The 13,178-nt window shown below is 42.1% G+C and overlaps 1 protein-coding gene across 8 annotated transcripts in view; it reads right to left on the bottom strand.

The window, feature by feature from the left end:
* The window catches only part of ZNF462 (zinc finger protein 462), a 90,850-nt gene that overhangs the window by 29,276 nt on the left and 48,396 nt on the right, over positions 1-13,178 (bottom strand). For 6 of the 8 annotated variants that reach the window (XM_064405699.1, XM_064405696.1, XM_064405703.1 and 3 more), the window contains exons 5-7: positions 12,556-12,830; positions 9,342-9,460; positions 5,010-5,201 (exon numbers count right to left, since the gene is read on the bottom strand). In XM_064405699.1, the coding sequence (XP_064261769.1) occupies positions 5,010-5,201; positions 9,342-9,460; positions 12,556-12,830 (586 nt within the window). The remainder of the gene's footprint in view (positions 1-5,009; positions 5,202-9,341; positions 9,461-12,555; positions 12,831-13,178) is intronic. The other 2 variants (XM_064405701.1, XM_064405702.1) reach the window with 2 other exon arrangements.

Here is a 13,178-nt window from a genome sequence, read left to right as displayed (position 1 = left end):
AAAGTGCACAGAAATGGGAAGGGACTTACAGTCCTGGAACAACAGTCCAAGAAACAAGACTTAGTCAAGCAGTTTTGTGCCCAGCCTAGCTCTGGCAAAGCAAGCAGATGTATTTGTATTTCAGTCTCTAGATGAGGCAAAGTTATTTTCCACTGGCAAAGGCTAAAGTTCAGGAAAAAAAACCTGGAACAGGGCACTGCATGTTTCACTTAGCAGTTTTCAATGCATTTGCTGTTGCAATTAATTAAATTTAATTAAGATGTTGACATACCATGTACTGGGAGACTCAAGAAATCTTCTAGTTCTGACCTTACTTACATGTGTTTTGTGACTTGTGCTGGCATTAATGACAAATCCTGTTTGGTTTGCACAGCAGTGAAAAGCATAATTATTGAGCTTCAAGGGTACACAAATAGTGCGCTGCTTTCTATAGATCAAGAACTGGTGGCCAGTAAAAAGAAATGGTCTTACAACCACAGCAGCATGACTGAGGAGACCTTAGAAACCACATCCAGGTCTGTTTAGCCTGGCACTTTGCTGCTTTATTTTGACAATTCAATATTCTTAAGAAACACTAAAAATTTAAAAAGCTGTAATTTTGAATTACTGGACACAGTCATGACACAAGGAAATTTACGAGGCTCCAAATCTGCCAGCCATGTGAATAAAGAGCAGTGCTTTGCTCTACAACATGGCTAGGCCAAAGGGGTTATTAAAAAAAAAAAAAAAAAAAAAAGGGCTACTCCAAAAATCAGTAATAGCAGCCAGGGCAATTTAGGACAGGTATTTCACATGCTCTCAAGAAGGCACAACATGAAGCTGCTCATCACTCTGTTAAGTCTGTCTGCTTTACAGACTCTGTGGCAAGGGGCTGAGCTTGTGTGTCTCTCTGCAGTTTGTGAGAGAAGAGCAGATCACCAGCCCCTGACCACAAGAACACATTTACAGCAGAGTCTGTGGCCGCGTGCTCTGCCCTCAGCTGATGATCCCCCTGCACACAGCTCCTGCTGCTGTGCCGTGTTTTCTCACGCTCAGACACACAATTTTTGTGTGCCTGCTTTGTGTCTTTGCAGCTCTTTCTTATGGAAAGGGATGGGAGCATTCCAGCGTGGTGCCTTGGAAATGCAGATTGTTTTTTTGCTTTTTTTTTTCGTTTCCATTGCCTTGCCCTCAACAGGAGCAGAGCTGGGAACACTTACCTGTGACACACACAGCCCCACAGGATGACACCACCATCAAAAAAAACCCAAAAAACCCCCATTCTGACCAGGGATTAACACAAATACAAGCTCTTATTCTCACTAAAGCTGAAAGAACATGGAAGCAGATCTTGTGAGGAGATTCATCCAGTCCCCAGTTTGTTGTAGTTCCATTTAAAATTAACTTTTGCTGCTCATGATCTCAGAACTGTTCAGGAACATTTTAGTGTAAATTTAAAATAAGTGAATTCAAACAAACAAACCAAACTCTCATGCAAATATATATAGCAAACCCCCCACCATTTCCTTCTTGCAAGACAAAAAACACCTATCAGGAGAGTAAAAGAACATTTTACAATGGCAACCTCATTGTGTCAACAAGAGATGGACACTACAAACCATTCAGTGCCCCTATACTATGAAAACTTGAAAAATAGCACTCATGAACAGTATTTTCTAGGGTTTTTTTTAATGACTGTTTTAAGAAGAACACCCACAAAACAAATTACCATCACTCCACACCCCCCCAGATAAAACCACAGAGTGCTTTACTTCTGGTTAGAAGAGGATGCAGTGAAAACAGGTTCTTGACATATTAAAATATTGCCCAGCAGGCAAAGAGGAGTAGGATAAAAAAGGCAGGATCTTCGAATGATGCATCTGTAAGAAAAACTTTCTCTGCTGACTCATCAAGAGGGACACCATCACCTTCTTACACCACTGCCCTGAGAGAAGCACACACGCTCTGAATGATTGTTATTAATTGCAATTAAGAGGTCGTTATGCTTTCTAATGACAGCTGTCACCAGAATTACAGTTGGCAAGGATGGGTCTACCCAAAACGTTCAGCACCTACTCCACTTCAGCTCCAGCTCCATGAAAAGCCCACCAGGCACCCCAAAACACCTCTGGGATGTGCAGCTGAGTACTTCAGATTAGGTCTGCTGCTGCCAACACAGAACTGAAAGAGATGAGCCACAGAAATCTGAGTGCATTCACCTCTTTTAATGCATGGATGGATCCAAAAGAACAAAAGGAACGTTCTAAGAAAGGCCCGTCAGGGAACAATTTTTGCAGGGAAAAGAAGCATCACAGAAGCTCCACTGGGTTTGCTGCTGCAGAGCAGCTCTATTCATGCACTTTGCTGTTACAATTCAGTACCCTTCTCCCTCTCCCACACTTTTACAGAGCTCAGCAGCCGACAAGATGAGTCCTGCCAGCTCCCCAAATCTCCCCAAAACCACCCTGCCGTATTTCCTCCTCCAACCACAGCATTAACTCACAGGCAGGAGCAGCTCCTTTCTGCAACCACTTCAATGACACAAGCCTGCTGCACGCCCATCAACCCACAAAACAAGCTCCCTGACAATGGGATGCAGCCTTTTGCCTGCCCAGGTTCAGGGCTGCCTCCCTGGTGCATTAGCTTTGATCGCGGTTCACACCGCGGGTTTTTCACAGACACCAACAGACAAAATCCACCTACTCCACGCCACGTGAGCCCTTCCTAATGCTCCAGCTGGGCACAACAGCGCCTGCATTTCCTGTTATTGGGACCAGTTATTCCACCTGGTCTTGCACACCACCCGGGCCACGCAGGCAATGATTTATTGCCTTCTAAAAACCCAATAAAACATGCGATGGCACAAGAGCAGCCACCATTAACCTGATCTGCAGCCGACTGTACAATGTGGAAGAACTACTTAAAGCAGGCTATTCCTTCCTCAAGCAATGCTGAAAATGCTAACACTATTATTGTAACACCTGTACTTGTCTGATGAGCTCCCCAGTGGGTGGCTTCTATTATTGTCAAAGTGACTTAACCATTAACCCCATTTAAAGATGATCTAGCTAATTGGGACAAATTTGGCCTTGGTCTCAGGTTGTAATACAGGTCTAGGTAAGAAAGTCAGCCCAATGAAATGATGTTGTTAACAGAGTCATCGTTTTAACTATTTCTAGGAAGAGCTCTTAAAGGCTGCAAAATTATCCTCTACAGCAGGTATCCTGAATTTTAACTCCACTAATCAGGAGTTTGAGCTCCTGGGATAAGCAAAATTTTTAAAAAAGTAACTGAGCCATCCTTCCCAAAACTGAGTATTGTCCACACACCAATAACAAAAGACTGCTAACACACAGAAAAGCCTAGGACAGACACTGAAAATTATTCTCCACTTCTTAAGTCAGTAGTGGAGCATTTTATTTTAAAAGCAGAAAAAAAATAAAGCAGTAGAACACATTTCAAGATGTACTCGGCTTGCTGGATTAGCTTAAGCCAGCATTAGCAAAAAAACTCAGTAGTTGCACTGTTCCAGACAACCCAGTGACAAATAGGTTGTCTGGGAGCAGCTGGTCAAAATCTCTTGTTAAGATTCTCATTCTGACCCAAAAAGTGACTTGCTAAATCACAAATTATTTTGTTGTTTTTTTTTTTTTTTTATTTGTTTCTTCAAGAAGGTATTTTTATGTTGTTGATTTACTTCTTTCAATTCCTTTCAGCCATTTTCTGAACTTCTTTTCTTTCACTCTTTTAATTTCACTTTTGGTTTTTTTAAGTTATTTTTTTGTCTGATGAGAAAGAAAAGAAAATAGGAGACCAGAAATACTACAAAACAATTGCAGATAATATCTACCTCCCATTCTCTCTTCACCAGTATCCCAAGCAAAACAGCCAACAAAAAAATTCCTGCTGTTTAGCAGCTAGAACCACTCAAGCCTCTGTGGGAAAAAAAAAAGTATTTTCCCCTCTTCTAACACACCTTCCATATATTCCAGTTCTTCGAACATCTGCAAATATTCTCCTTCCATGTCAATGAAATCCATCCAGGAATTAAGGCTGGGTTTTCTTTTTTCCAAAGAGCTCTTAACTGGTAGGAAGTGACACCAAAACATGCCTCATAAGCTACTACTTAAAAAACCTTAAAGCTTTTTGTGATACCCCACACCACCTCTTCCATTTTCTCTGTTTAAACAGTGTCCCTCCCTCTGCTGCTTTCCAAAAAATCTTCTACAGACCCCTCCAGCACCAGGGGATTAACAGCTTTCAAAAGAAGCACTGGAAAGGAAGCACTGCTCAGGTTCTCCTTCCTGCAGCTGAATGTCTGAAGGTACTTTTGGTGTCCTCTGTACAACAGACAACAACAGGAATTACTCCTCCTACTGTTACTGGCTCACATTTTAAGCTTAATCATGTGGTTTCATCAGAGTGCTCTACTCACGAGATTAGATATTAGGAAAAAAACTGTTCCCTGTGAGGATGGTGAGGCCCTGGCAGAGGTTTCCCAGGAAAGCTGAGGCTGCCCCATCCCTGGAAGAGTCCAAGGAGAGGTTGGATGGAGCAGCTGGGATAGTGGAAAGTGTCCCTGCCCATGGCAGGAGTGTGAAAGGAGATGATCATCAAGGTGCCCCTTCCAACCCAAACCTAAGGGTTCTATGAATTCTGTGATTCTATGAACATAAAAGAAAATCAGGAGCATGGATGGAATTTGAAGACCCCTTTCCCACTGGCTACGAGTGGAAATCATGAGTCTGAAATATTTTCTACAATGTAAATCTCTGCCAGCAAAGCCAGCAGTGACATGTTCCAAAGTCAGAGGGAACAAATAATTGTAGCATGAACTGGTGAGGGCCTAAAGCAGATCACTTCCTACAACACCACGTTTAACTCTTGGGTTTTGATGCAACTTCTGGTTTCCTCTTAGTGACCATACGAAGATGCTTTTGGTGCAAAGCTGCCTGCTGCAATTTGGTTGGCAACAAAAATATTAAGCGGCACCTTAGACAATTAAATTCTTGCTCTGAGGCACCTCTTACCATTAGAGTCCTCCACTTCTTCAGCAGGAGTGTGGTTCTTGGAGGTGTGGTGGGCGTGTGAGGCTGCAAGGTTGACAATGCGGGGTCTTGGTAGTGTCAGTGCTTTCCCATGCACTTTCAAGGAGTGCTCTTTCAGCTGGCTGATTGTCATGGTGGAAAATGAGCAGGAGGAACATTTGTAGGCATGTTCACCTGGGTGAGCGAAATACAGGCAAGTCATCAGCTCACAAAAGAAACAAAATGGGGCCCTCACACTTCTCTTACTGAACTTGGCAGTAAAATTCCCATGGACTCTTCAGCGAAAAGACTGATCCCAAAGGAAACAAGCTATGCATGCCTCCCTGTTGGAGCAGTCTGGAGTCTGTGGGTGTAGATAGACACCTGCTTTGGACCAAAGTATCACTTTCTGGCAACTGCAGATCCTTGTACAGCGGCTGATGTCAAGAAAAACAGAGACCAGACTTTCAGCATGCCTGTGTTGCATGGTATGGGAAGAAAACAGACTCTGGGATGAAAATGGAGCAACTTAACCACGGCACTTCCAAATTTGTTTGGGAGCACAGCAACTAGAGATGGTGAAGTTTGTTTCTGCATGCAGCACATCCAGCGTCATTATTAATGAAGCAAGAAGGACACTACAAAACTCCAACAAAGGGCCCTCCACAAACAAAAAAAGAAAGAAAGGGGAAAAAAAATTAAAAATAAAAAGCGTGTGGTGTAATTACATTTGGGGAAGGTTACAGATTTCCTTATGAAAAACCTGCCATTAGGCAGCATCAGTCTTCAAAGAAGTGGCAACAAAGTCAAGGCTGGTGAACACGGCAATGCCAAGTACAAAAGGGTGTATCTACCAGGCTGTGTGGAAGTGTGTTATGAGAAACCACTAAAAGAAGTGAAAGAACAGAAGCAATGCACAGTAGTGGATTTAATTTTGAATACATTCCAAGCCATAGAGACAGCAAACAGGGGGAAACAAATCCTGATACAAGATTTGTTTTGCACGGAGGCATGGAGGCAATTGGAACACAAAGTGAAACCGTCCCAACACAAACAATGTGATATTATACACAGGTGCCAAGTTATTGTTTTGGAAGTGCCACTTCCATGTAGAAGAGTAACACTGGCCACATATGAGTTGTACATAAAGTGCCAAAACTAATACAGGAGCAAAATATTCATGAACAGCAACAGAAGAACGAGAGTTTTGGTAATGGATGAAGCAGAAAATGTTTTCCACCTCTTGACAAACCCAGCAAAGAAGGTTCTCAAGCAGCACTGTTTCCCACACCAGAAAAAAGTGAACAAAAAGGGAACATAAAAACACACGTGTTTGCAGCCATTCAGAGTAAGCACACCTGAAATGATTAGCAACCATACTCCGCAAAACTCCCACCCCTGTCTTCCAGAAAAACCACGCTAATCATCAGGACAAAATACAAACTCTTAGAATGCCCTTTTTTGGTGCATCTGAAAGAGGACAGATCACTCGGAGAGTCTGTAGTAGTGAAACAACAAACTGCCCTGTGTGTTTTTTCAAGTGACATTCCTCACCTGTGCATTGTACGAGTTACATATTTCCTTTTTGCAAACAGAAATACAACATTTCTTGAGTGGCACGCACGACGAGTTGCTCAATGGAACACAACAATTTAAGGACAAAAGATATTCCAAGGTTACAAGATACCAGTGGGATAGAGATATAGACCTTCATGGCTTTGTCAGTGTAAGAGATTCCTGGATGACAACGTGCACCAACCATTAACTTAAAAGCACCACAAGACATTAAAGCAAATAAAGGATGACTACATACCAAGCAGCCTAGACGCACTAATAAATATGCCCACTATTCATTTCCAAAAACATGAAAGGATGTGCCTGATTGCAGAGGAAAAGCTGTTTTGGTTTTTCCTCTGCAATCAGGCTGGCCCAACACAAGTCTTCTGCACTTTTTTTGACTGCTAGTTTTGTGTCTCACCAAGTGATCATATCAATACACCTACAAATAAATAAATGTAAGCATTTATGTAGTGGGTCTCAATACTTGATATGCACTCAAAGCACTATGTTCCAGAATACACAGAAACTGAACAGGACCAATGCTTTTATGTCACAATCACCCATTTCTGCATTTCCAGAGTAATTGCTGATTAAGAAATTGGTAACAAGGATTCCTCAAAAACACAAGCAAAAAAAAAATTTAAAAATTAAAGGACAGGTGAAAAAGTTCAGATGAAAACAACGGAGAGCCCATTTAGAGTAACTGTAAACTGTTCTGCTCCATGCCAAAGGAGATGGCACACACTGGATGAAAAACAAATGCCAGAAACACTGGTACCAGCTGTCACACAAGAAAGGATTTTGTAGTTCACTGAATTTTGATCCAAACCCAGAAAATGAGGCAGAGAGGCAGACTGAGTGAAACACTTCAGGATTCAGGATTTTATGGACTTTTAAAGATATCCAGGAGAGTTCAGAAAAAATTCAGGAGGACCGAAGTTTTAAATTCTGAATAAATGGGTAATGAGACGATTGACAATTGAAAAAAAAAGGGAACATAAGAGAGATTCAGTGAACCACCATGCCATTAAAAAACTGGGGAGTCTGAGGAAGTCAGACGTGTTTGTTCAGTAATACATATTTCTGAATGACTGACTCAAAACACACCAAAGCAAAGTTCTGACTGAAAAACATACAAGCATCTTTTCTGTGACGTGACCATCCATTTGGTGGAAATGGGACTGAGGCAGAAACATCTATAAGCCTTTGGAAACCCTATTACCCAAGCCACTGTGCAAGCATTATCTAGGCAACCATGAAATTGTGTTCGTGTAGAATGCAAAACATGGCCCTTCAAGGGGTGTCTGTCCACTAAACAAAGCTCAGAAGCATGAATTCCTAATAAATAAATCAACGAATTACATGAAGAGAAGTGTGAAGTAAATATTAGTTGCATGGTAACTTTGGGTCTAAAAATCTGGCAGGTTCAAGCAAGGAGCCCAGCTGTGTAATAGCATGAAGAAAACATTACTTAATGGCTGGTGAAAATAAAGAACCATGGCTCCTCCATACAGGATGTGGGATTCTGTGAACTGGAACTGCTGTAGTTGGATTTCCTAGGAGGAAGAGAATGCCATGGTCCTCCTATACAAAAGGAAGGTGGCAAAAGTTGAGCTAGTCTATTTTATCCATCCAAGTACAGAAACTGGCACAAGCTCTGTGAAATCCAAAAAAAACCCCAAAAAACCAGGAAACAAAGTAACCAAGACCCTCCTATGTTTCTGCAGATGAAAAATTCCTTTGGATCAATGGCAACAATATTTTTTTTTTGTTCAGCAGACAGCTACAAATTTCTTATGCCTTTTCTCCCCATTTTTCCACCTTCCTCCTCCACCCCAGTGTATATGACTTTGAGTAAGCAAATAAAAAAAAAAAACGAACATACTTGTGGGTCCTTTTTATCAGAAACTCCTGTTCAAGGAGTTTTAACTCACAACTTTTAAACAGCTGGGTTGGTTTTCAGGTTTACAGACTGGTCACTATCCTATTATTTGCACCAGAGTGCATGTTTGGATTGCAAACCAAAAGATAACCTTTCGATGCAGGATGTGTGTGACGGTGCCAAGACTCTATGGCCAAGGAATAAAGATGAGGAAATCCTCATCTTTTTAATAATCACAGGTGTAACAATTTCAGGTGACCTACTCTGTGTGACACATCACCTTCCCAATTCCCGTTCCTCAGAAGCATGTCTTGCTTGCTTGCTGGTATGGATTCCATACTGAAATACAGAGATTTGCAAGACAAATCTCCACGTTTGGTAACACGAATTTTGACATTCTCAGTCTGTTGCACACACACCTGACTCCCAGTTTTTGCAGGGTTTGGTTTTAAAAGGAAAAGGAAAGCCAGCATAAGACTCTACCAAAAACCAAGGTGCTGTTCACAGTCTTTTCCCCAGAGTCACCTAAAGCACAAACAAAAATGCAAAGAGCAGAGCAATGCTCACTGCCAATTTCGTTATGGCATCTATGGTATAAGTGATGAAATCCACTTGGAGAAAAGCAGAGATAAGGAAAAAAATACCATTCATGTGAGACAAAGGAGAAGAAAAAAGTTCTTGAAGTACACATCACTTTAAATCCTTGCCTTTCCCATTACCCAAGCCCCCACTTAGCCCAACAGATTCCATCGGCTGCCCAGCCGCAAACGCGGCCTTTGGGAGAACCTTACCCAGTTCTGGTGACAAAACACGTGGCTCAACCCAGCATCTGCCATCAGCCACAAGAACACACTGGGCCATTTCAGCTGCAAGACTGAGAGGGAAGGACTTACCAGCGTGAGCCTTGAGGATATGGGTTTTCAGGCGGCTGTTGTAGGAGGACTTGAAGGGGCAGAGCTTGCAGCGGAACGGCTTGTGGTGCCCGTGGTGGGTCTGCATGTGGCGGTCCAGGCTTGAGGAGAGACAAAAAAATAAGACAGAAAAGGGTCAATTGTTTCAGCTGTGCCTTCAGAGGCAAAGCAAAGCACTTTACAGCAACAGCAGAGCAAGTAAGGGTCCTTTCTCACACTCTCTCTGCAACAAATTCAACAGGTCTGCCTGCACGAATCTAGTGTTAAGGAAAGGAGCAGAGCTGACACCAAATCTGTATAAACAGAGAGCAGGTCACCTAAATAAACTTATAGGGCAAGATTAGTGTAAATTAAGTTCTGCATGAACCAGACTGAGAGGACCAGCTGAAGAAACATGAAACAGGCAAGAAATTATTTTTCTTATTGAATTATCATTACACAATTTTTCTCCCGCCAAACATTTTTGTGAAAATATATATGTCCCCTCTTGTCCTGGTGATCAAGAGTAAAAAAAAAAAAAAAAAAAAAACTTTTGTTGACCAGCTTTTCTGAGGAAGCCTTCTTTTGGTTACAGCAGCAAAAGCAGATTAGAGATCCTGCTCTGGGGAGGGTGCCAGCAGGCTACAGTTGATGAGTTCCAGGATTAAAAGGCAGCAGAGTTTCAGAAGCAGCAGTGTAGGAGATTCTACATGAAGCTCAGCAGGAGAAGAAGGGGTGGCAAAGACCAGCCCTCTACTTTCTTCAGGGAAAATGGAAGTACCAAGAGCCTGAATACTGTGAAGTGATCAAAAACTGCTCTCGACACAATTTGTCCTACCAGCTCAGTAAAGTTTGGAGGAGAAAAAAGGACGCTTCCCACATTTTCTAACAGAAGATCAAATTCATTCTAACTGAGTGAATCCTGCAGAGCTCTGCAGTTCCTGTGCTGTGGCTGACAGACATGAATTCACTGTCTCTGGGTGGCAGGCAGGTAGTCTGAGCCCAAGCTGTAAATATTTCCAGCACAGCCTCTACCTTGGACACATTTATGCTTTGTGATCCGGTCTTAGCTTGAGTCATCCCATGCAGTGATGGAACAACAACGGGGCAGAGACACTGCAGGAGTTGCAATTTGCCAAAACTGCCCTCCACCCCCACCTCAGCCCTAGATGTATTTCAGGCGTAGTTCTTTTTATTTGTCCTAAATTGTCCTGCTCTTTTACAGAGCATCAACATGTAGCTCAAATAGCAGTTGTTCCAGCCCTGTCACACTACACAAGATTCCACGTGATCTTCAGTCCCACACTGACAGGAGCCTGAGACAGAAAATCCCTGTTTACGAGAGCTAACACTGAAGCCTGTGTATTCAAACATCTGATAACAGCAAAAAAAAAAAATAGAAAATGAACTTGTATCTCCTCTCAGGGTCACTTCATACAAATCCAACTTAGCAGAAGTCCAGGATGGAGCTTGGGACAAGACAAAATGCAGAGCTTTTCCAGAGAAATGGGAGAAAACATCTCCTAAATGAGTAAGGCTTTGAAGACTCACAGTGAATACTTCATAGAACAAAACTTGTTTTAAATAGCCTCCAGGGAATGAGATTACTTAACAATTAAAGCAGACTGCCAAAGAGGTATGTAATACATATTAAGCTATTATAAATATATATACCTTAAGGTATTCAACATGGCAGTAATTAAAACTGTGTTCACAACCACACAGTTTGCCAGCTGCACTCTTCCAAAAGGAGGTTTTAAAGTTTTGGTCAGATTTGGGAGAATAGTGGGCTGTTTAAACATTTGGCTTGGTCTCCTTCGCCGACTTAATCTCCCAGGGGAATAATTGCATCAGAAGCAAAAATAAAAGAAGCAAACAACTTCCACAAGAGAGACCACACCTATTATCAAGTTAGGTGGTGAGCTCTTCCCTGCCATCCACCACTTTTTGATGCAACCATCCTGCAGCTTCTGGGACATGACTTACCCTCAGCAGGAAAAAAGAGTGACTAGACACCAAACCCAACAAAAGTCTGATTGTTGAAGCACGTTTACCAGGCAAACAACAAGGCTGCAGGGGCTCCCCTCAGTTGCCAGCCTTGCCAGAGCAGGGTGGGATACACCCAGCAGTGCATCCTTCCCCCAAATCCCTCTCCTACCCTTGGCTGCTCAATCCTCTGGACCTTTCCAGCTGTGGCATGAATTTGCAATGCTGTGACACCAGCAGAAACTTTGCTTTTTAACACAAGGAACTGAAAAATGTCTTCTCTTCCACCTGCATTTGATGGCAAAACAGTGACATCACCACCAAATTTAAGGGTGCTGCATCAAATGAGCACCTGGATCTGTCTCCTTTTGTTAAAACAGTGAACAAGCAGCTCTACCCCCAGAAATTAAGAGGAAGCACAGACCTGTGAATCAGGTCCAGGGCACCATTGGAAAATGTATCACATACCCCATTTTTTGGGGGGGACATATATATTTTTTATTATTAAAATAATTTTTAAAACTAACAAACTTAAAGCTAAGTCAAATCTCAGGGAAACAGATGATAAGAAATGTGACTATTAATGATTATCATATATCAGACAAGGAAGGCAGGATGAGGGAGTCACTCATTCAGCACACTGTTATGAATTTGAAATATTTGACTGAAATTGCATGCCATAATTAAGAAAAAGAAAGTCTGATTTAAGGTAAATTTATGGCGCTGTTTAAACATTAGAAATGGAAACTCAGTCCACAAAAAACTGTAGTAAGTACAAATAAAGTAGCTATATGCAACAAAAGTTTCTTAAATATGTAAGATTAACTTTTCTTGGCTTGTTAATTCTCATGCATTTGACAAAAGTGGGCATAAGTGGTGGGCTGCACTGTTTGCATTCTGAAATAATCCTTATTCTGTGGCTTGCATGCTTCTCCCCAACATGCAAAAAGAGGGGAAACACAAATTCAAGAACACACAGAGGTGCAATCTTTTACAAACAGCCCACCATAAAGGCCAAAGGCTTTGCAGAGTGGAAAATATGCATAAACACCACATGCTGAGAAAAGTGTGGCTCAGCACCAAGCCAGGCGAGCTCTCCCTCAGTGCCAGCCCACAAACCAGCACCGCTAGCTGGCGATTCTTTAGGAAACCCAAAAAAAAGGGGGAAAAAATTTAAAAAAGGGAAAAAAAATAAGCCCAAAAAAAAAAAAAAAAAGAAGCCACGACTTACTTGTGCCTGAAAGCAGAGACAAAGGAGCAATACTGGCAGCTGTACTTGTCTTCCCGGGCAAACATGGCCAGAGCCAAGTGACTCCTCTCGTGGGATCGCAGACCCTGCATAGACATCAAAACCCGGTCACACTGGCTGCAGTGGTAGCCCCCAGGCCTGGCTTCATCTTCCAGGGATGCTCCATATTCAGCTTCTTTAAATTCCACAATGCCAGGGTCTTTGGCTCCCTCAAAACCCTCCATCAAAGTTGTATTTGAAGGATCTTCAGCTTCCTGCTAAAAAAGACATATCCCCCCAAAGCCATCAATTCTCTCTCCCTTCTGCCCCTCAGTCTTTCCCCTGTGTTCACCAGAATGTCCAGGCTTCCCACTGCATTATTTCTCTAAACATGTCCCTAAACAAGCTCCACATCAATGGCTTTCTGAAAAAAAATGACCTATTCTTGGGAGAGAAAAACGTAATCACATCTATTATATACATGCATGCATATGTTAAAATGAAAAAAAAGTCTCACTCCTTGAGCAAGTTTGTGTCAGATCATGCAAAAACCCAAGAAACCTATCTTTCCAAGACATGGTCTTGGTGTGAATCTTCTAAACTTGATCAGAGAATAATTAGTAAGT

Source organism: Passer domesticus, chromosome Z (assembly GCF_036417665.1).
Source record: "Passer domesticus isolate bPasDom1 chromosome Z, bPasDom1.hap1, whole genome shotgun sequence".
In the NCBI taxonomy this organism is placed as follows: domain Eukaryota; kingdom Metazoa; phylum Chordata; class Aves; order Passeriformes; family Passeridae; genus Passer; species Passer domesticus.
Note: the sequence above shows the minus strand (reverse complement) of the source record. Positions and strands in the feature narration are given on the sequence as shown.